Source organism: Rhododendron vialii, chromosome 2a (genome assembly GCF_030253575.1).
Source record: "Rhododendron vialii isolate Sample 1 chromosome 2a, ASM3025357v1".
NCBI lineage: Eukaryota > Viridiplantae > Streptophyta > Magnoliopsida > Ericales > Ericaceae > Rhododendron > Rhododendron vialii.
Window position 1 is genome coordinate 40,873,600 of NC_080558.1, and position 24,120 is coordinate 40,897,719.

The 24,120-nt window shown below is 37.0% G+C and overlaps 1 protein-coding gene across 4 annotated transcripts; it reads right to left on the reverse strand.

The window, feature by feature from the left end:
• Positions 1–352: 352 nt before the first annotated feature.
• Positions 353–14,813, reverse strand: LOC131317768 (homogentisate geranylgeranyltransferase-like). Of its 4 annotated transcripts, none has more exons than XM_058347382.1 (12): positions 11,184–11,286; positions 4,536–4,828; positions 4,109–4,192; positions 3,958–4,032; positions 3,770–3,853; positions 3,400–3,489; positions 2,492–2,593; positions 2,311–2,406; positions 2,049–2,120; positions 1,754–1,849; positions 1,414–1,518; positions 353–624 (listed from the first exon to the last, which is right to left on the reverse strand). In XM_058347382.1, exons 1-12 carry the CDS (start codon positions 11,242–11,244, stop codon positions 583–585), a joined length of 1,200 nt encoding a protein of 399 aa, XP_058203365.1. In that variant the 5' UTR covers positions 11,245–11,286; the 3' UTR covers positions 353–582. The 4 variants fall into 4 exon arrangements, with proteins under 4 accessions (XP_058203365.1, XP_058203367.1, XP_058203366.1 ...); XM_058347384.1 differs by lacking the exon at positions 11,184–11,286 and adding an exon at positions 7,051–7,481 and having other exon boundaries at positions 4,536–4,831; XM_058347383.1 differs by lacking the exon at positions 11,184–11,286 and adding an exon at positions 14,712–14,813 and having other exon boundaries at positions 354–624.
• Positions 14,814–24,120: the final 9,307 nt, after the last annotated feature.

Below are 24,120 nucleotides of genomic sequence, written 5' to 3' on the forward strand. Positions count from 1 at the left end.
GTAATTCTTCGTGGCCAAAAGTAATTCTTCGCGACCTCATCCTTTGATAAATTTCTAAAGGATGATTAGTAATCATATCCTTCCATTCGAATTGGATTCTCTTTGACATTATCTTTTTACATCAACATTGGTTTATTGGCTCGCTCAATTGGATACCAATATCAAAACCCTCCAAATCTCATTTGAATATTCCTCCAAATCTCATTTGAATATTCAATAAGAAACTACATTATGGAAATTGTGAAGATTCATTGAAAATTTTCACTCCATGATTTTTGGGATGATTTGAATTTGAAGAAGAAATAAAATCGCGAGTCCAAAAAAAGAAGGTATTCGGCAAAAGTCTTATATCATCAACTAATTCTGGTAAACAAAGCACATAATACTCTTGGCCTAGCACTCTGAAGCCATCCTATCCTGCCTTAGAAACTGAAGCCAAAAAAAGATGGTTTTGTATTACAACATCAGTGTCCAACAAAACTGCGGTACGAGTTGCGATCAACATCAAACAAATTGACACAAATCAGCCCTAAACATCGAGCATCGGGGGTCAGCTTTAGGCGTCCGAAGAAACAGACTCTCTCAACGGATGAAAGGAATAAGAAGGTATTCGGCGTAGAATAGCTGCAAAACAGTAAGCAAAATGATTAAGAACGAAATCAAACTCGAGTACCAAATTAGCATCCTGCTCACTGGAAACTCCTTAGCGATTGGCTCGTGACACTTGAAGCTAATGGAAAAATAAATATTTCTGCGGCAGCAAAAAATTTGAGAGCATAAAAAATTTTCAAGTCATTTTACACGGAAGTCATTAGTGATCATTAGCCTATCTATAGGCGGTTGTCTGCCAATCCAGCAAAAATGATCTCTGTTGAGGTTATCGGTTTTCCTAGGCCCATGTTTTAATATCCTGCCATCAAGCCAACTTTGATCTTCCTCTGCATTTCGGGCACATGACAGTAGGTCCAACTGGAATATTAACGGTGAGGAAGAAACAACGTTTCTGATGGCAAAGTTCATGATTTTTCTTCACCAGTATTCAACTCCCATCTTGAAGAATTGGGATTTTCGCTAATCACAACGTATCTAAGATGCTGGAATTAGAGAGGATTGAAGTAGGATTTCCATTCAACCCCTGCTTCCTGTGGACTCCATAGGGTCTTGGGGCAAGTGTCTAGTGACAGACAGTTTAATATTTTTTTTTGGGAAATCTCAGGATGTCGGGGTTAGCTTAAGCCTTAAGCGCACCTTGACTATTCCCCGAGGGACCAATCCCAAGTCGGAGCAAAGCCCAAGGGCTTATGTATATGCAAATACTATCGAAAGCAAATGCAGCCTAAAAAGTGGCTTCGTTCAACTATATTTCATCACTAAAATCTCTTTGCTTAACCATTAAAGATGTTGTTCACTTGCCTTCCATATGAACATGTAAAGTGAAGTTATCGATTCTTTGCTGTCAAGATCAACAGATCGAGCTCGGAGCCAAAGAGATGAAGCTAGTGCACAGTGGCCTAGTACCTGAAACAATTGCGTCAACACAAGTTACAACCCTTCAAAAGAGCTACAACTTGTGTTATTCAAAACAGGATGATATCGATCTGCACAAACAATTACGAAAGACACACAGGGAACAAAATCTAATGGCCTACGGCCTCAAGTTTTTTAAGGAGGTCCTTAAAAGGCCGTATAAGCATGCAGTAAAATGCAGCACATTGGACAACTTGCATGGTTATGGTGGAATTATATGACGTACAGTGATAAGCTTGGTGGCTAAGAAGGAAGAAGAAGCTCCAATCGCCATTGCAGATCCATATCCTATCAATAGCAAGCTAATGCAAAGCCAAAATACCTAGAAAAACCACAAATAACTTGTGAGGAAATGCTATATTTGGTTGCCAAAACCTTTGGTGAGAGAAATAGTTTCACCGAACAATCCTGAAGTTCAGAATCATTTCTGATAAGTCCCAAGATTTTCCATTTGCGCTCATTTGTAGGAAACCATTAAAGCGACGAAGGTAAAGGAAATAGAAAGGATTTGTTTTGCTAACTTTTTCTTGCCCTAGTCTGACACTGAATGATTGAATTCCATAGTCTCTATCGCCATCCACGTCTGGTATGTCCTGTTACCAGACCATTCAAACGCAAAAGAGAAATTATTTCTATATAAAGAAAATCATTTTGACAATCTCTTCTGAAAACAAAAGTAGTACATTTTGTTTTCCCAGAAAGAGTAGAGTGTCGAATACCCACAGTCAAAAAGTGAAAGCTTTTACCATATGACATGTCTGAATGCTATAAACTAGGACGTACCTTGAATAGTGCAATAATAGTCGAGAACAAGCACATGAAAGCAACTGCAAACGCGAATGATTTTGTAAGCATTATCGGTCTACCGAGCACATATTTCTGCATATTTTATCACCTCTATTAGTTAATCCAGTGTTTCTTGAAAAGAAGTTTCCTTACTACAAAAGGGTGATTAGCAAGTAACCTGGATGTGAATGAAAAAGGCCAGTTGAACGACGACTGCCCTCACAATCAAGATGCATGTTGCAGCGAGAAATGCGTTTCTTTTCCATCTGAGAAAGGGGAGCTACAAAAAATTTGACCAGACATTGATACTCTTATCATATAGAGGAACGCAATTTCTCGAGGTTATGTAGTTGATAGGTCCTGGTAAATAACCTGAATGTATCTGACCATGCACAAAAATTAGACAACCAAATGGAAGACCTATGTCAAGACTATAGTTCTTTGATTATGCGAGAACATGCATGTCCCATTTCATCGTGCATTTTTCTAGCATTCTAGGAGATGAAGCGTATGTGGATTGTGGGAAGCGCTCTTTTTTGTAATTTTCTGAAAAAGTGCACAACCATTTTAGGAATACTAAAGATATCACCAAAGCGCCGAAATTGTTTTATTGTTCAGTCCAAGGTGGATCAAACTTTCAAATATGCATTAGCCACTGAAAGATGTAGTTGAAAACTTGAATAGTAATGGCAGATGGAGTTGAAATTGTCACAAACCAAATCCCAGGATCAAATCTATCTGTCGATGCATTACTTCACCTAAGATCATATAGCACAGAGCCGAAAAAGGTAGCAAACTATTAGTTGAACGAAAAGGGAGGAAATGTCTGAAACTCATGTGGCAACCAAGTGTCAATTTTGTTTGAAAAAGGCGTGACAACAATCATCGTGCAGGGATCAAGATGCTAGAAAAAATCCAACTTGTTGAATCTTACAGACTAATTACTCTTTCTAAGAAGCAAAGAATGTAGTTTTCAACATACGAGCGAAGAAAGAGTGGTATAATAAAGCTAAGGTATAGCTCTTTTATATGGTAGCTCTTTTGCACCTCAGAGTAGTTAAAGGAAAGAAAAGATGTGAAATTTACCTCAATAGAATATGCACTTCCCAGTAGAAAACTTACAATAAGGGCACAGAGTAATGGCGGCGACTGAAACATGATTCCCAAAGTGAAACTCTGAAAAGACAATCCAACAATCAATGATGCAGGCCTATATTTCCCCAGCTGACCCCCATTGATTGGGACTTTAAGGCTTGGTTTGGTTTAATCCCAATCCACTATTTCTTATGTTACAAAACTTTCTGTATTATCGATTCATAGGTTGCTTGCAGACTACAAAATCTGATCCGTGAAATACGAACTCAATGAAGGCGCAAGCAAAATTCTATTGAAGTAAAAACTCAAAACTAAGGATGCATCCGCTAGGGGATAGGATAGGATTTAGTGACTTACTAACCATTAGAAGAAATGTGGACACAATTGCCCATCCTAACTCCATTGAAAATTCTCCAGAAGCTAGTGGAAGATGAGGTTTATTCACCTAAAAACATACAGCAATAGCTTACTAGCAAGCAAAACATTACTAACATGTGAAGCCCATTTGAACAAATCGAAATGTTGATCGCACAGAAAATTTTCGATTACCTTGTCTATATCAACATCAAACAGCTGATTAAGTCCGACCACATAGATGTTCATTAGGACTGACGGCACTAATGCCTGCAATGTAAACGGAAGATGATCACAAAAATTTCACATCAAGTGAAACTAGTCTTATTTATCTACTAAAACTTGCCTTCAGTAGTCCCACAAAAAATTGGACGGAAATATCAGCAGTTGATTCCAAAGGTAGAAGAGAGACAGATGTTATTCCTATAAGCTGATCAAACAATGCGGGTACAATGGTATAAGTCAACTTGAAGCAAACATCTTCTTACTCCACGGTTTAGTTCGGATGACAGTAATCTGGGAATGAGAAATTGGTTCAAGATTCCATAATTCCAACGTTCAGAACGGATTGGAATCAAGAAGCAGATACCAGTTCGATCCAGAAATGGTGGGTTCTAATAAATTCGCAAAAAAGTTTCTGATAAATGAGATATTTTGAAACACCAAAATGAAAATATTAACTCCTGGGTACAGAATCTCATCAACTGTAGATTACAGCCATCCAAACTTAACCTGTTGTTTTTCTCCCAGCAACTTTGACAGAACATACTCACAGTGCCAATAACAGTGTGTGGACGAGAAAATTGGTAGAAGGCGTTCAAGTTCTTGCATATATCACTTTGATTTGATCCCGGATGATCGTCCTTCGGTGTTGTTGATGGATACTCATCTCCTGAGATGAAGCTTTCCAACGACTTTCTGCTTGCTTTAATCTCACTACTCGTGACATTTACATGTAAATGAGTTAAAAATCTGAAGCAACGGCATCTGAAACGCTTCTTCAAGCTGTGGCTATATGTAATGTTTTGTATCTGCCTCACTGGGAGTTGAATTTGTGTAACAGAACCTGCTACAACAATCGAAGGATCACTAAACGGCAGCCATGGGAGTTCAAAAAAGATAGAAGACAACAAGATTGATAGCTTACTCAAAATAGACAAGACTACAAACCAGACTATCACCAATGGCCAAAAGTACTTAGAGCAAGTCCACCCGATGGTGCCAAAATGACTTTGCTGTAAGCCTGTAACCATTTCTTGGTTTGCTCTAGTGTCAAAAAGTCAAAAAATTACAATGCTACTGCACTAGTTTGGTTTGATTCCATTTGGCGTAGTGCTGACTATTGCATTAAACTCATACCACTTTTCAATGCAAATCAGTTGGCTCAGAGAATGCGGGGGATTCGGCAAGCCAAAGTTGGTGCCAAATTCAGCACGCAGCAAAAGTTAATGATGGGTGAACTTGAATGTTATCAAAGAATCTACCAAACCATGACTTTGGCAGCATAATGGCTCATCGGCTGACTTGCTCTTATACCGAAATTTTGGTTTTCCTGTAATTCTAGAGTTACAACATTTCCTATGGTTAGATAATTGGCATTCCCTTGGCCCTCTGTACCTTAAGTATGGGATAGGATGGCCTTTAATTTAGGAGGATCCCTTAGTGCAAAGGTCAGCTCTATAGTCCATAATGGGGGATGGAGATGGTGTTGCGGAAACTAAGGATCAAACCAGAAAAATCAGAACACAAACACACACACAAACACAGAGACAAAGATTTACGTGGTTCCCCAAAATCGGGTACGTCCACGGGAGAGGGCCGACGAATTTCTATTATAGAGGAAGAGGAGGATTACAAAATCACTCAAACTCACACTCACTCATAGACTGATACAAATGCATACATATGCTGCTCTCAAACTCTCTCTGATTTTCAGATGCTCTATCATTCTCTTTTTGACAGAGCCTCCTAGGATGAGCTCGGCTCCCTCCCGAAGGAGGAGCTCTCACGCTGCTCTACTCTCTCTACACTACCTCACTCTCCTCTCTGGTCTCTCACTCAAGAGAGATACAAACCCCAAGCAGAGGACTCCAATTTATAGCCAAAACCTGGAGCCCTATTCATGAGCCACGAGAGGCTCATTTACTGCAATCCCATGCCTGGGATTTTCAAGATTTAGGCAAATCTTTTGAAGTCTACAAAGGCTGCCAAGGCTGCCATCTTTGACCAATGAGAGAATTGGAGCCACACTTCAGCAGCCCATGTGCTGATTTCAACAGATGGCCTAGGAACAGAAATGTTATTGTCAAAGAAATCATGGATAAAACTGCTCCTGACTTGTTTCCCCATGAAGGAAGAGAAGATACAGTTTTCTGGACTCTGACTATATACTACTGGTTGGTATTCTACTAAGTCAGCCTGGGAAGTGTTGCGATCCAAAGCCCCTGAAGTTGGTTGGTGGCCCATGCTATGGTACAAAAAGCATGTCCCAAGGCGGTCCTTCATTTTGTGGCTGGCTGTTCTTAATTGGGAGGCTATCTACCAAGGATGGGTTGCATAATTGGGGGATTATAAACGACAGTAATTGTGTGTTGTGCCGTGGGGAAGTGGAATCTCATTCCCATTTGTTTTTTTGACTGTCCTTTCTCTTCTTCCGTTTGGTTATGGGTTAGAGCATGCTGTGGCAGCCTTCCAGCTAAATTCTGTGGGGATCTCTACACAGCGAGGGAGGTTCTATCAGGAATACATTGTTTAAACTCGGTTTAGCAGCGTCTATTTACCATCTTTGGAAGTCAAGAAACTATCCGAATTTTTCTACATTCGGGACATGACTCTGCTATTGTGGAAAAAACTGATTTTGGATGATGCAAAGAGTTGTACCAGCTCCTGGAAACATGAGATCAAATGCCCCGATAATCTCAGAGTTTGCCGCGATTGGGGGATTCCTAATGCAGTTTTTCCTGTAATTCTTTTGTTAGTCTGGTTTAGCTAGGGCTTTTTCATATCCGCGATGTACCTAGTTGGCTTGGTTGTATTCCTTCTCAAGGCAATCCTTGAGTTTTTTTTTGGACTTGGTCCCTTTATAAAATTTGCCTTTCTCCAAATAAAAAAATAAAAAAATTCGACATTGTATAGGGTACCATTAGAGGTTGTGCCCGTACACGACTCGAATGGCATAGGCCATGGAGTGTTGAGTCTGCAACATTAAGTTCTTCCCATGTAACCATATAAATAAAATAACAATTGAGAATAACTGATAAAAGGAAAATTTTTCGGGAAAAAACACACCTTTATCTTGGACACAGGATTTCAGAGGGAGGACGAATGAACATGGTTGAAGCATCTCTCTCTCTCTCTCTCTCTCTCTCTCTCTCTCTCTCTCTCTTACACACACACACACACAGAAACGCAATTAAGATGTTTGTGAATACGTACATGCATGGCGGCAGGTAGGCATTGCTTTGGTGTTCAAATTGGCACTTGCCAATGAATTCTCACACTTGGCTAATAATCCATGTTTTTGTACTTATCTATCAGCGGATTCTCTGCTTGCAGTTTCAAATTCAATTGCATGCGCACATATCTTCTACGACAACCGCTCATTTGAATGTAGCAGTAGCAATGGGTCAGGTTTGGGACTGGTTTTTCTTACGGGCCCTAGGTTGAAGCTCGAGGTATGGCCGCTTTAGGCCCCGAAAAAATTACGAATTTTACGGGTCCCTTCTCTTTGGTATCCATTACGAATTGTATTGGAGTATTTACTTTTCAAAAGGTAAAAGAACATTAAATTATTTAGAAAATACTAGAAAGGTTGAGAAATGAAAGAAAGGATCTTGGGGGCCATTTTGCTTTGTTCCCATCTCAAAAATATTCTCTCTAAATTTTTTGACTGTTTCATCATCTGTGTTTTTTTTCGTCTTTAGTGATTTTTTTAATCAAAATTTCCACATGTTTTTTACTTTTTGAATGTATATAACGTACTTATTTGAAAAGTCAAAAAGTTCGTTAAATCGTTAAAAAATTGACTAAAGACGAAAAAATATGCAAACCTATAAAGCATTTTTATCTCAAAATTCTAACAACCAAAATTGATTACTTTTTCCCATCATTTTATCCGGAGAAATTCAATTTTAAGAGGCAATGAAATTGTAACGCCCCGCTTTTTCAAAGAATTTCGGGCGCATTATTCATAAAATATGTTGAATTTCGCAAACTATTAAGCCCCTATTTGTTCTTATACAAAAATTACAATCTAGAAGAATACAAAAAAATCTATGCACATGAATTTTATTCAACGAAAACAACTCTAGAGCGACTCTAGTTTTGTCACGGGTTCCAAACAACGTAGGCCCAGCCGAAGCAACTACTCCACTGTAGAATCCTGCATGTTCTGGCAAATTGATCACCGAAGCAAACGATTTGCCAGGATACAAACGTATCCGTGAGTGATAAATCACCTAATAGAATAATCCAATCCAAATACCCCTCCTACTTTACAGCTAGCAGGTAACAAGATAATATTGAATCAAAGAAGTCAAGCAGAGATTTTACACATAAACTGGTTTGTTATTATCCATTAACCTAAGTGAAATCTAAGATCTTCTCCACAAGATCCTTTCCTCTCATACTATTAACTATGACTGTGTCATGGAAAATCCCCCATTGCTTGTCCTGCACACGGGATCCTAAACGAGTTCATCTAAGTTATGTACTTCGCATGAATTCATTTATAATCATAGCAGGGGGCACGATTACCCTTTGGAACTTCCCATGGCGTACCATATATTAGGGTCACCACCATTTCTAAGATATTAACTATGACTGTGTCATTGGACAATCCCCCTCTTGCTGGCCTGCAAGGGCACGATTACCTTTTGGAACTTCACATGGTGCACTATACGTTAGGGTCGCTACCATTCCTAAGCCACTAACTATGACCGTGTCATAGGATAATCCCCCCTTGCTGGCCTTGCAAGGGCACGATTACCCTTTGGAACTTCTTATGGCGTACCATACGTTAGGGTCACCACAATAACATCACCGAACCCCGCAGGTCACCCTTAGCCATGGCCAAATCATAATCCACAATCTCACAACTTCAACACTTTACCATTTATCTATTAACTTAGTATCGTCTATGTGAATTCTATTTGCGTATCACCCCATGTCTCTAGAGTCCAATCTAACATTCAAATCAAGTATTGGCGCAAGATACAATTAATCAATAATAATTAAAACAATTAATAAGTACGTAATGCAATCACACAACTTTTTATGAATGAACCGTTGCCCTTAGTCTTATATGGAAACAACTAGCAAGTTTTACAAGTTTGATTATAGAAGAAAAATAAGGCAATTATAATATTAATAACCAAGTTGTTAAAAAACAATAAGGTAAAATCATTAGTAGAAAATAAACTTATTGATACTGTAAAATATTAATATTTTCTAAAAATTTACATTTTTTATGGGTTTCAAATAATACTCATAAATCTAATTCTTATTTAAATATTTACAAAATAATACTTAATACGTTGATCGCTTGTTATCATTAATATATAATATCCAGAAATTATATATTTCGCTATAAGTTTCAAAAAAAATCGTATCATTTCATTCTCACACCTAAAAAAAAAAATTTATTAATACCTTTCACTAATTCCCCTTCTTTGGGGTTCTTTAAAAAAAAATAGATAATTGACAATATATATATTAACAAATGACCTTATTTCCTGATCTTGAAATTCAATAATATCGAATCACATCATAACTTTAATCCATCAATTTCTCACAGTAATCAATCAATTTACGAACAAAAATCATTTTCAGGCCTCACCACCGACTTTCTATCACAGACCGGGCTAAATATTAATAAAAAATAGGGCTAAACAGTAATTAAGAATTTTAAGAACAAGTCATCATCTCATCCAAAATTAAGTTTTAGTCCCAACTCCATTAAAATGCAGACTGAGGTTTCGGGTTTCCCGAAAACTACCTCAAATGCGATTCTAAGCTCGGGTAAGTGTTGTACAGTGTCCGTAGATCGCTGTGGTGGTTCCGAAAATTCAAGGCAGCGTCCGACGGTGGTCCGTCGGGGCTCGCTGTGGCGGCGTACACCGAAACAAATGGTGCGCCCACTGTGTACACACCCACGGCTTAAACGGCGGGCCACGGAGGGCGGGGTGGTGGTGGGTACAGGCCGGAGGAGGTGGAGGAGTTCGGTGGTGGGGAGAGGAGGTGGCTACCGAGAGAGGTGGTGGCGGTTCGGTGGTGAACCGAAGGTGGGGTGGTGCGGCGGAAATGGGGGTGACTCGTTGGAGATGCAGAGAGGTGGTGGTGCACGGGTAAGGTGGCGGTAGGAGGTGGTGGTGATTGATGGAGGTTCAGAGAAGGAGGAGGTGCCGAGAGAGATAGCAGGAGGGTGGTATTTACAGGCGTCCAACCGGGCCACGATTTGCCGAATAGGGCAGTCGCCGTTTTCTTAATGGCCAAGTTTGGCCTTTTAGAGGATATAATTGGAATTTCGCCGTTTTCTTAATGGCCAAGTTTGGCCTTTTAGAGGATATAATTGGAATTAAAAAAAACTCGTCACTAAAGTGTTTATTGACAAAAAAAAAAAAATATGTGTCACAGAGTTATCACCAAAAGTGTGTAACTAGTAAAAGTTTTCAGTGACAATTAAGAGTTCTTTTTTGTGATTTCTAGAATCACTCCTCCTTTGTTTTCTTGCTAGAAGAAAGAGCATTAACTCGCAATTTCTTTTCCGATCCGATTGTGTTGAAGAATCCGGTGATAAAGTGTTTGGTGACGAAGGTTGTTTCTTGGAATGATTTTTACAGATTTAGGACTTGTATTTTTGGAGATATTATATGGGAGAACGAAGATTAGGAGAGAGAAAATACTCAAAAGATTAGGTGAGAGAAATGATAATTTAGGTTTTTTTTTTTTTGGAATGAAAAGATAAGTAAAAAAAGTAACTGCGATGAATACTTAAATACTAGCATAATATAAATGAGGACTAATATTTAAGTTACCCCACACAATAACCAAGTGCATTTACAAAATAGAAAGAATTAAGCTCTTCACTTGAATGCTTTTTCACCCCTTTTTTTTTTTTTTTGCACTTTATACTATACGCTTAAGTTAAATGTAAAAGGCGAAAAGAAACTTGAAAACTGCCTCTCTTATACGGGTATATACTGCGGAATAAATATTGCTAAACATAACACAAAATTTTCCTCTTTCTGTGTTTAGTTGCTTAGAAGAAACTAAGACCTTGTTCGTTTTAGGTATTTTGAATTTGGATTTATAGAAGAAAATGATTACAAATCTAAAACCAAAATACCCAACCGAAGGCTCTAAGAATTCTTGAATGAGAAAAATATATAAACAAGGGATGAAATTAGTTAGGGAAACTACACCTTGATTTTGGAGAGAGGATTTCACGTGGGGGACGAATGAACATGTATATGACTGAAGCATGGTTCTCTCTCTCACACACAATTAAACAAACAGAGAGAGAACAAGAAGTAACACATATATGTGGAGAAAATCCTTTTTAACATAGGGTTCCGTGAATAGTTTGTTTACGGAGGTGAATCGCGACCGTCCAAGAGTGTTTTGGACGGTCCAGATGTTAATGAAACTATTCCGGAAAAGAGTACTTTAACTCTTCTCCGAAAGAGTTTCATTTAAATTCGGACCGTCCAAAATCGAAATGGATGGCCGAGATCGCGCGCCTCTGTAAACAGCCTGTTTAGAGTGGTTCCGCGAATAAGTGTATCTCATATATATGCGAATTTATGCATAACAGATCTTACCATAACGCTGTCACATGCATGAAAGGTGATCAAAGATTCTCAAAGAGAATAGTACGATGAAGATCAAAAGGATTAAGGATGATGTAATATTCAAAGGTGATTATAGATTAAGAATAAATAACAGAAAGACTACAGCCACAGCAGGTAAAATGCGGTGGCTGGCAATGCTGTGGCCGGCCACCGCATGTCATTTGGGGTCCACTCCGGGCCCTGCACGGACAATCCGATCCGTTCAATAATTTAAAAAAACAAAACCAAGTGGGTTGGGTGGGAAATCAGCTTGATCCGATATGTGTAGATGCTCGGATCAAGCTTCTCGTTTTTGGAAAATCGGAAAAAATGGAAAGATTGGTTTTCCGATTTTTCAAAGATGAAAAGCTTGATCCGAGAACCTACACATATCGGATTGAGTTGATTTCCCTTATGACCCACTTGGTTTTTTAAAAAAAAATTATTGAACGGCTCGGATCATCCGTGCGGGGCCCGGAGTGGGCTGTTACAGCGTGCGGTGGCCGGCCACCACATTTTGCCTTCGGTGGCCGTAGACTTTCTGAATAAACAATGGTTCAAGCGGTCCAGCTGTTGCCACTGGCCCACTTACTGTGGTGGCTTCAAAATTTTATAGTGAAAATGATACACCCACCGCCTACCAACCACCGCTCCGCCCACTGCATGTTCGCCGAGCCCACTCCGGCTACTGGACGGTCGATCCGAACAGTTCAAAAATTCTAAAAAAAAAAACCGAGTGGGCTTCCGTGAGAATCAACGGCATCCGAAGTGTGTAAGTGCTCGAACCAATCTTCCATTTTTAATGGCTCGGATCATCTAATTTTTGGAAGTACGGATCGAGCACTTACACACGTCGGATGCCATTTATTCTCGCGCTAGCCCACTCGGTTTTTTTTTAAAGAATTTTTGGATGGTTCGGATTGACCGTCTGATGGCCGGAGTGGGACCGGCGAACGTGCGGTGGGCGGTGGGTGTATCATTGTCCTATATAGACATTGGAAAATTCTAAAATCAGCCCAATGGGCTGACAATAGTGAGTGTGTAAATGTATATTAAATGGTGTAAAAAGTGCACAGAAATAAGTGTTTTCCTTGTCTTTTAGCGTGTTTATCGTCAGCCCAGTGGTCTGACAATAGCAAGACCGATATACATTTTATAGTAGGAGGATATCAGAAAATTACTAATTTCGTTGATTTGAATAGTTCTGTTGACCAACAATTTATACACATGATCTCATATTTTTGTATGCATAGTGTGACCAAAATATAAAAATATATATAGGATTACGAGTTTCGCATTTTGAGGCAAAACAGTACTATTAAACACGTGGCACAACGGTAAAACCTATGTAGACATCGCCCCACATAGGGTATCAGCGTGACACCTGCGCGGGAGACATGGCTCCGCGGGAGGTCTGCTAAAGTCAGGAGGGACACGAGACCTTCTATACCAAGAGAATGCCTCTCCTGAGGGTTGGGTGGCTTGAACAGAAGCAGAGAGCCTGAGGAAGGAGAGGGACGTTGGCGTGTCCCCAAAGATGGGGAGATGAAAATCATTTGACATCCTAAAGAAAAAATCGAATTGCATTTAAGAAAGTACGTCCATTAATTGTTGAGAGACATTCTTCTTATTTCGTCTCTATTGATAGAATCATATGACATGATCTTTTGTTGGAATCTTTAATCGAATTGAAAATTAATTGTTCAAGTCAACAAGAATTCGCTTCGAAAAATCTTGAGTGTTACGGCCAACAAAAATTTTCATAGAACTTACGACATGGTTTAACTTTCTTGAATATTTTCTCACAAACTAAACAAAGGAAAAAAAATGTAATTAATGTGGATATTAAATCAATACATTAATACTGTACATAAGCAATGAACATTGAGTTGACCGTTATTGAGAGGGAAGACAAAACACAATACTGACATCGATAGTTTGTTTTCTTTCTTAATTTTTTTCCTCAATTTTTTATCGTTAGGAGTGTAGGCTTTAATTTGTTTGGGCTAATATATTAGACGTTCAACTATGACATGATCTTCTGCAGAGAGATATTCTTCTTGTTTCATCCCTATCAATAGAATCATACGACATGTTTGAATTGAAAATTACTTGTTCATGATCGAGTCAACAAAAAATTTCATAGAAGAACTTACAACATGAAAGTAACTTTCTTTAAAGAAAGTTAATTGACCATAATTTCACAAACTAAACAAAGATAAAAAAGAAGAAGAAGTAGTTAGTGTTATGGATATATACTAAATCAATACATTGAGTCTGACCGTTGTTGAGTTAGTAATTCAATACATTGAGTCGACTCTTGTTGAGAAGACATTAAAAGGGGTGGAGATTAATTAAGAAGAACAAAAAGAAGGTCAACACAAAAAGGGAAAATGATTGAAATTAGGAGTAGCCAATATTGAATTCAGGAGTACTATCTTCCTCCATATCTGTTGGTCCATTTTCGGCATCTGTACGTGTTATGTCTTAAATTATTTATATCTTTCAATTTACAATAGATTTCATAATTTTTGAAAAATTCGTATAATATAATTAATTGAGATTTATCAAATAAGATCCATATTATATATTTTTAGAGATTTGTATTAAAAGATATGTGCAATTTTTTTTAAGGGGTGTGAAATATTGGAAGTGAACAAACAAACACGGACGAAGGTAGTACTAAAATTACTGTGCAACTGGCTAGAAGAAGGATCATTGAGATAAAAATACAAAAGCGAACACAAAAAAAAAAGGTCAAAAAACCTCTCTTATGAAAGGTTTGACGTATAATATTAAATTGTAAATTACTAAGGAATAAGTATTGGAGTATTAAACATAACACAATATTTGTTCATTCTTTCTGTGCATAACACGAGTACTGCCACGAGTACTGCGCTTTAAATTTTTGGTACCGTTAGCGGTTAGAACCACTAAAGTATGAATTCACAGAAAAGTGAAACGTTTGTTCTAACCAGACAACTCAAAGTTACAAACTCCTTGTAGAACTTATATATGGAAATTGGTAAGAACCAGAAATTCCTGAAGAAATTAGTACAACAAAATTAGAACAAAATCATTAATGAAAAGATGGGATGAAATTAGTTAGGGAAACTACACCTTGATTTTGGAGAGAGGATTTCACATGGGGGACGAATGAACATGTATATGACTGAAGCATGGCTCTCTCTCTCTCTCTCTCTCTCTCTCTCTCTCTCACACACACACACATGCATAAACACACAGAGAAAGAACAAGCAGTAACATATGCGCGTTTATATACTTCAGACCTTACCATGATGATGTCATGCATGTTGTTTCATGACAATGCCATGAAATGTGATTATGACATGAAGCAGAGGTGGACATAGGGGTGCAAGCAGAGGCCCGGATCCTTGTAAATCCCCCAATTGTCGCAATATTTCTGCTATATTTTAGATTTTGTACGTAAAAATTATGAATAAAGGTCCCTTCAAAATTGTATTATGTTATATGAGGACGATATTTTGTTGTTAATTTACGAATATATGTGATTCGGTCCCTCCCACATCAAGAATCATGCGTCCGTCACTGACACGAAGGTAATTAATTAGGATGATGCTATGGTGTCCCCGGTCATCTTGGGGACATCGTAATTTTTGGCATAACTTCATCATTATGAGCATAACTAAAACCCATTATAAGCATAACCGAACCCAAATAAGGTATAACCAAGGAATATCTAAAAAATCAACCAAGGCATAACCAAACCCAATCAAGGCATAACAAATAAGTTATGCTTTGTTATGGTTGTGTTATCCTCATAATGGTTTTGGTTATGCTCATAATAGGTTTTGGTTATACTCATAATGATTTTGTTATGCCAAAAGTTACGGTGTTCCTAAAATGACCGGAGACACCGAAGTCATTCCCAATTAAGAATGAAGAAAAGGCTATGATCAGGGGTCTAGCTGTTGGATGATGCTATGGTGTCCCCGGTCATTTTGGAAACACCGTAATTTTTGGCATAATTTAATCATTATGAGCATAACTAAAACCTATTATAAGCATAACAAAACCCAAACAAGACATAACTAAGGAATATCCAAAAAACCAACCAAGGCATAACCAAACCCAACTAAGGCATAACTAACAAGTTATGCCTTGTTATGGTTCTGTTATGCTCATAATGATTTTGGTTATGTTCATAATGGGTTTTGGTTATACTCATAATGATTTTGTTATGCCAAAAGTTACGGTGTCCCCAAAATGATCGGGGACACCGAAGTCATTCCCCTAGCTGCTGCTGCTTTACTTATTTCACAACACTCTATTTTCAACAATGGCAAACCCACAACTCTCTATTTTCATTAAGGGTTTTGCTAGAAAATGCCTAGTGGGCATCAACAAGAAGACAAAAATTATATAATTTTTTCCATCTCTTCATCCCGTGTCAGGGGTCTGACACGGGTCCACTCCTACTATGACGAAAATACCCCCGCTTGGGCAAAAAATATCCGAACCTATTTTATTTTTTCTTTATTTAATTAATACTAATGTTTATACGCTGTATCTTTTTTCTTTTTTATTTATTTAAAATTATTAATGTTCCAATTTTCAATCCGATTGAATTGGTGGAAAGATCTTGTTTTTTTTTATCATTTTATCTTTAATGGTCATTATGAAATTTTGAACTCGTAGAATCAAATATCTCTTAGGGCTAATCAATGAGAGTGCTAAAGTCAAAATTTAATTATGGCCATTTAGGATAAAATGATTAGGAAACTAAAATCTTTCCACTGGTTCAAACGGATTAAAATTTGGAACACTTAATTTTTTAACTATATTTTTAAATATATAAACTGTCATTTAAATATAGTTAAAAAATTAAGTGTTCCAAATTTCAATTCGTTTGAATCAGTGGAAAGATTTTAGTTTCCTAATCATTTTATCCTAAATGGTCATAATTAAGTTTTTACTTTAGCGCTCTCGTTGATTAGCCCTAAGAGATATTTGATTCTACGAGTTCAAAATTTCATAATGACCTTTAAAGATAAAATAATAAAAAAATAAGATCTTTCCACCAATTCAACCGGATTGAAAATTGAAACACTAAAATAATTTTAAATAAATAAAAAAGAAAAATGATACAGCCTATAAACATTAGTATTAATTAAATAAAGAAAAAAATAAAATAGGTTCGGATACTTTTTGCCCAAGCCCAAGCGAGGGTATTTCCATCATAGTAGGAGTGGACCCGTGTCAGACCCCTGACATGGCGTGAAGAGATGGGAAAAAGTATATAATTTTTGTCCTCTTGTGGATGCCCACTGGGCATTTTCTAGCAAAACCCTTTCATTAATAGCGTTTGATAAAAGGGAATGACTTCGATGTCCCCGGTCATTTTGGGGACACCGTAATTTTTGGTATAACTTTGCCATTAGAAGCATAACTAAAATCAATTACAAGCATAACAGAACCCAAACAAGACATAACCAAGGAATATCCAAAAAACCAACCAAGACATAACTAAACCCAACCAAGGCATAACAAATAAGTTATGCCTTGCTATGGTTTTGGTTATGTCTTACTATGATTCTGTTATGCTTGTAATGAATTTTGGTTGTACTCATAATGGTTTTATTATGCCAAAAGTTACGGTATCCCCAAAATGACTGGGGACACCGAAGTCATTCTCTTATCGAATTATGATAATTATCAGGTGATCACAATTATCTATTTATCCGCAATATTATGTTGGGGATAATGACCGGATACACCGAAGTTATTCCCTTATGTTGATATGTATTATCTTTGTACATCAAAATCGTAAACCTCATCAGCTACGTACAAACGTGAGTTGCCGCCATCACGTTTTGAAATGTTTGTTGCCTTATAATCTATTATCATTATTTTTGCACCATTTCAATCTCTTGAGTACCGGTTTAAATCTTCTCTCATCTGCGTGACTGACTTCTATCATATTTGACATATTTCTTCTTTTGTCCAACACTATCATTTAGTTGGCACAAATTATTCCATAAATAATATGGTTGGCCGCCATCATCTCGACAACCAATTTTTGTGGGTGCTTTTTAATGATTTTGTTTCATTAATTTTTAATTAATCGCCGTTAAAATTCCTAGGAGTCTTTTTTTTGTCAAATAATAGTGGCCGTTGAATATTATTTTTAAAGACGAGGCCTGCAAACTCCTACTTATTAAATGTCGTGGGTCCTACCTCTAAAATTTTAAGTTTGATATCTATTGTTGTGTGGATTTCCAAAATAATGGAATATTTAAATATTCATCCTTTTTATCCGTGTCATGTAAGAATTCATCCCGCCCTTTTTTCATACTTATGTTTTTATCCTTTTAGTGTGTGAATTACCTTTCTTACCATTTTCACTATGATATACATATATTATGTTATATTGCTTTCCTAATTTAGTGGGATTGGATTTGATTGTTTTCCCAATTTAGTGGGATTGGATTGAATTATTTTCCTAATTCAATGTTATATTGCTTTCCTAATTTAGTGGGATTGGATTTGATTATTTTTCCAATTTAGTGGGATTGGATTGGATTATTTTTCTAATCCAATGGGATTTGGTAAATTTCAATATGATTGATTACTTATTTTTAGGAATATAATATGATCAATTGACCACATATTTGCATTTTTTCTTTATTCTTCGAGTTGGCCAACCAGATAACAGAAAGTCATATTTTTCATTGATCTTATTACATGGAACATGGCTAAATTACCGTAAAAAAAATATAACATGACATATTCAAACCGTTACATGGTTAAATTAACATGACATTACATGGTTAAATTACCATGACGATTACTACGTGGACACGATTAATATCCCATGATTCGAACAAATATTTCATGGTAAATGGTTCAAATAAACAAAAAACCATTCAATCTGTGTATCGTCATGGAAACCTTCATTAATAATCATGGTAAGAATATCCAAACAAGCCATAAATAAAAAAAATCAACGAATAAGACGAGAAAAAAATATGAATATTCAATCGCCGATTCATGGTTAATAAACTATGAATACACAAACCATATAAACAAAAAAAAAAACTTCACAAATCACTATATCTTGAAGATTTGCTCCGACGACAACGATAACGCCCACTTCTTCGTTAAACTTCATTGACGCTAGAAGATGATTGATTGGCGAAAGGGAGGAGGGAATCGGTTGACAGTAACGGTACCAAAGGGAGATTTCTGTCGGCTTCATTGATGACGACGGAGGATGATTGATCGGCGAGAGGGAGGAGGGCAACGGCGGCGATAGCGTGGAAGACGTCGGACGACGAGTGGATCACCGCCCACCGGAGGACGTGTGAATGGCGGCGGCTGTTTATGGAGGACGAATGGAGGACTTTGAAAAGAGGGAGAGAGAGAGGGAGAGAGAGAGAGAGAGAGAGAGAGAGAGAGAGAGAGAGAGAGAGAGAGAGAGAGAGATGCTTACTTATATATAATCCCACCCGAATTTTTGGGATCCATAATTTTAGGAATTGAACGGGAATCGTGGGACGGGATGGGAAAGATTATGTTTTGGTCTCATTTTCTGGTATATATATATATTAGAGGCACTTTTGGTATAAAAAAAATAGGGATGAAATCATAACTATTCAAAAAATGGAGGTTGAATACTTAAGTTGGATGAGATTTGAGGATGGATAATTAAGCCTACCCAAAATAATAAGACAAGAGAATAAAAGAACGAAGGTTAAAAAAAGATCGAGAATAAAGAACTAAGAGCATTCACAGTGGAATAAGCAAAATAAAAAATTATTAAAATTAGTAATGTTGGATAAAAAAAATGCTCACATTGAAATAACCAAACTTAGCAACCTCTTAACATCTCATCAAATTTTGACTATTCAATAATCAAAGCTAGCAATATTTTGTCAATAACCAAATTTTATCTCTCAATCAAGTATACCAACATTATACAAAAACCTTCTCTCTTCTATTATCTCTCTCTCTCTCTCTCAATAATGTTTTGAAAAAATAATTTTACAAAACTGTAACTTTCAGAATTTTTTTCTGTTTTTTTCAGAAACTTTTTTTTTACAAAAAACAATTTTTTCAAAATTTTTAAATAACTATAAGTAAATAAAGTGTGTTTTTCAAAAATCTGTTTTTGAAATTTCAAAACTCTTTTATAGAAAACTATTTTTTATACAAAATCTGTTTTTAAAAAACTGTATTTATAGTTTTTAAAATTTCAAAACTATTTGTGTAAATATAATTCTTTCAAAATTTCTTAAAATTTTATTTACAGTTTTTAAGTGAACAAAGTGTGTTTTTTGAAAAACTATTTCTAACATAAACTGTTTTTTTTCCCTTCAAAAACTCATTTTTCAAAAAATATGCGTGAAATGAAGGGAAAAAGTTTGGACAGCCCATTGATTTTGATTATGGAAAAAAATAATCAATGTAAGATTTGATATTGCTAATTTCAACAACCTCTAAATGGATAATCAAAATTTGATGTGACATATTTTGATCCACTGCTGATGCTCTAAGAAGTCTTTTTACAAGTTGCATGTGACAAACTTAATTGCAACTCTTTCTCGTAATTAATACGAGAGAGAGAGAGTAGTCCACTAATTGCAGTAATTAATACTTGCCGTTTTTTGGCTACCGCTAACCAATTGCAGTAGTACTAATTGTTTTCCCCTAAAACGCTAAAGGGAAATGCTACGTTCAAAGAAAATTTATCCCGAAAGTACCTCGAAAACAGTAATCAATGGTTGAGAATCACTTTGATGATTGGGCCACACATATCAAAGTGAATCTCAACCATTAATTGCTGTTTTCGGGGTACTCTCGGGGTAAATTTTCTTTGTCCCTATGTTTCTGCGTTTTTCAACCCAAGAGAAGCTCTAGCCAAGTTGGGCATGCAAACCTTAACTAAAACTAGAGCTCCCTGGTTTGAAACCAGGAGCTTTGTTTTGGCAAATAACCTTTTGTTTTGGCAAATAACCTTTCGTTTTGGCAAATTTATTTAAAAGTGCGTCTTACTTAATTATGAAGCTAAAATACCATGTTTAATCTTTTAACTGTAGCAGCAAAATTTTTTTTTTTTAATTTTACCGTATATTAACCATCTCATCTATATTGAAGGTTTTTTTTGTTAAAAAGAACTAGGCCCTATTTTAAAATTCGTTTTACGCCTCTAAAATGTCAGGGCCGGTGCTGTGGGTTGCTGAAACAAAAGTGCTACGTACACAACGGTTGTGTAACAAAAATGCTATTTGCACAACCGTTGTGTTGGTTGTGTGCGTAATTCTGACCGTCCAGATATATTTGGATGGACTAGATTTTAAACAAACTCTTTCAAAAAAAAGTCTAACTTTTATGTGAAAGAGTTTGAGTGAATCCTGACCATTTATTACAGCAATGGACGGCTAGGTTGTTTTATGTGTAGCACTTTTGATTGTGTAAAACACAACACACAAAAATAGGTTGTTTTAGCTGGTCAGAAATGCTAGGGACAAAGAAAATTTACCCCGAAAGTACCCCGAAAACAGCAATCAATGGTTGAGATTCACTTTGATATGTATAGCCCAATCATCAAAGTGATTCTCAACCATTGATTACTGTTTTCGGGATACTTTCAGGATAAGTTTTCTTTGTACGTAGTATGGACAACGAGACCCTGATTTTTGCACAAAATTTGGAGGCCTAAACCGACCGCACTTCCAGCTTCAAAGGGCCGGCCCTGCGTACCCAACCCACATGGATAATCCGATTGGAGAGAGAGAGAGAGCGGGGGAGTATTAATTGCAGTAATTAATACTACTAATTGTTTTTGTTAGTTGCCATTTTCGGCTACCGCCTGACCTATTGCAGTAGTACTAATTGTTTTCCCCTAAAACCGCCAACCGTATTGATCTCATTTGTATCCTCGCGATGGATGAAATACTTTTTTGCCCATAAAAAAATAAACAATTTCAATGACCTCCCTAAAGTATACACTATAGCAACAATTTCTTAAAGTTGGATCGATGCTATTAAGAGCAAGTTCACTAAATTAGGCAAATTTTCAGCCAAGAATGTTTGTGAACCGTGCACATTTCTTATTTTACCTACCCACGTATCTTTTAACACTTCAACAATACTCTCTATTATCTTCTTCATTCTTTTAAAATATTCCTACGAAGAGTACTCTATCTATCTATAATAACTTCAACCAGTATTACTATTTTAAAAACGGTCTTGCTATTGTCAGCCCACTGGACTGACGATAAGCACACTAGAAAACAAAGAAAACACGTATTTCTGTGTATTTTTTATACCCTTTAATACACATTCACACACTCACTATTGTCAGCCCATTGGGCTGATTTTAAAATTTTCCTTTTAAAAAATATGATGTTGTTTGATACCTGTCGTTCTCTGAGTAAGATAATTTTTTCTTAAAAATAATCTCTTTTTAACGACACTTACCAGATGAATAATTTGGATCATTCGATTGTTAGATTTTCATTGCAAACTACCCAACTACATAGCAACCTAGTGAACAGTCCCTCTGTTGATTCCCTGAGTAAAACGGTAGCAAAATTAGGATATCTGGGAAGTAGAGAGGGAAGTATCTATGGACTCGATAGTGCTAAAATACTTAGAGCAAATCCACCCGATTGTGCTAAAATGACTTTGCTAAAACCAATTTGTTTTTTACTTGTCACAGTGTGAAAAGACCAATAAGTAGCAATGCTGCTGCACCGGTTTGGTTCAACTTTGGCATGGTCACAAATCGACGCAAGTGGATCAAATTCAACTAGTTTCAATGCACATCAGTTGGCTTGGATAACATGTGAAAACTGGCAGATCTGTTGGCTTTTTCATTTTTTGGCGGCAAAAGATAGCAACGGGTGAACTTGAATTTCGCCAAAATTTCTACCAAACTATGGCTTTTGCAACCAAAATGGCTCGGGGGGGTACTTGCTCCTATGTTGAAAATTTGTGACAAAGTTTCACTAGTTCAAGTGTGACAACATTTCGACATTGTATTTGGGTACAATTACAACTTCCAACTTCAGAGTATCAGAGGGTCGCCCCACCGGCTTCGACATTAGATTTCCCCAACACTATGAGAAAAAGAAAAGGCTTAATTGCAAGAACATCTCCTAAACTATCATTTTTTGGCAACTTCACCCCTTTAAGTTTAAATTCGTGCAATTTCACCCCCCTAACTACAAAATTCGAGCAACTTCACCCCCTCTCCCATTTTTCGTCCAATTCTTGGATGGACTGAAATAAAAAGACCAACGTACCCCTAAGGTTTAAAAAAAACACATGGTTTATACTTGGAAGAAAAAAACGATTGATCACTCCCACCACCTTTTCATCTCTATCTCTCTCGCTCTCTTCATCATGGGTTGAGATCGACCGAGACTCTAGAACCGATCTCCCCATCTCCAATCGAGGAGAGGTGTAGAGGAAAGAAAGAGAGAGAGAGATCGTGTAGGGGGGGGGGGGGGGGGGGGGGGGGGGGGGGGGTGGGGGGGTCTATAATGGGCATTTTGGTATATTAAATTACTTTTCCATCCAATTTTATAATTTTCCATCAAAATCCCTAACAGAATTGGATGGAAAATGGGGGAGGGGGTGAAGTTGCTCAAATTTGGTAGTTAGAGGGTGAAGTTGCATGAATTTAAACTTAAGGGGGTGAAGTTACCAAAAAGTGATAGTTTAGGGGGTGTTCTTGCAATTAAGCCAAACAAAGAAAATACTACTCCTTGTTTTCACCTGGCACCTTTCAAAGTTAAAAACATATTTCTTCACATAACAACAGTAATGTCTTCCAGAACTACAGAGTGGCATCGGACTGAGACAAACAATGGAAAATTGGCATCAGCTTTAGGTGTCCAAAGAAACAGATTCTATCAATGTACGAAATGAATAAGAAGGTACAGATTCTATCAACTTATCTTGTTTTGCATAGTATAGCTGCAAAACAGGATAAGTGACATGTTTTAGCTTCAAACTGATAAGTGATAATCGGAAACGATGTCAATAGCAGCATATAACTGACTAAACACTTAATTATATCTCATTTTGGGAGCAGCTCATGGAATATAAAAATTAAACTTCTAGTAGAAAATAAGCATTTTTTTTGGCATGCCAAAATTATTTAAGGATATCCCCTTTCTTTGTTGTCTTTAAACTTTTTTAGGTTGTGAGAAATGAAATGAAGGGCAGGCGCATTCCACGTCGCCATTTTGACCTGATGAAGTAAGCTCTCTATAAGTAGAAAGTTTTGGAGGAGGTTCAAGTCAGAGCGGAGACAGTTTTTATAGCGCGAGATAGGGGGTATGAGAAACGGTATCAAGAGCGAAAGAGTGGGTTCAACTTCAGCGGATGATTTGGGTTCACCATTTACTAGATCAAATGGCTAAACTCTTTGCTTGACCCATAAAGATGTTATTCACTTGCCTTCCATATGAACATGTAAAGTGAAAAAGTCGATTCTTTGCTGTCAAGATCAACAGATTGAGCACGGAGCCAAAGA

Excerpts from the sequence above, each read along its gene's own strand:
- LOC131317768 (XM_058347382.1), bottom strand. The coding sequence starts at position 11,244 with ATGCTTCAGTCATATACATGTTCATTCGTCCCCCACGTGAAATCCTCT. Across the intron at positions 4,033-4,108 it reads TTTTTGTGGGACTACTGAAG|GCATTAGTGCCGTCAGTCCT; the intron begins GCAAGTTTTAGT and ends TTTACATTGCAG. Across the intron at positions 2,121-2,310 it reads CTATTATTGCACTATTCAAG|GACATACCAGACGTGGATGG; the intron begins GTACGTCCTAGT and ends GTCTGGTAACAG.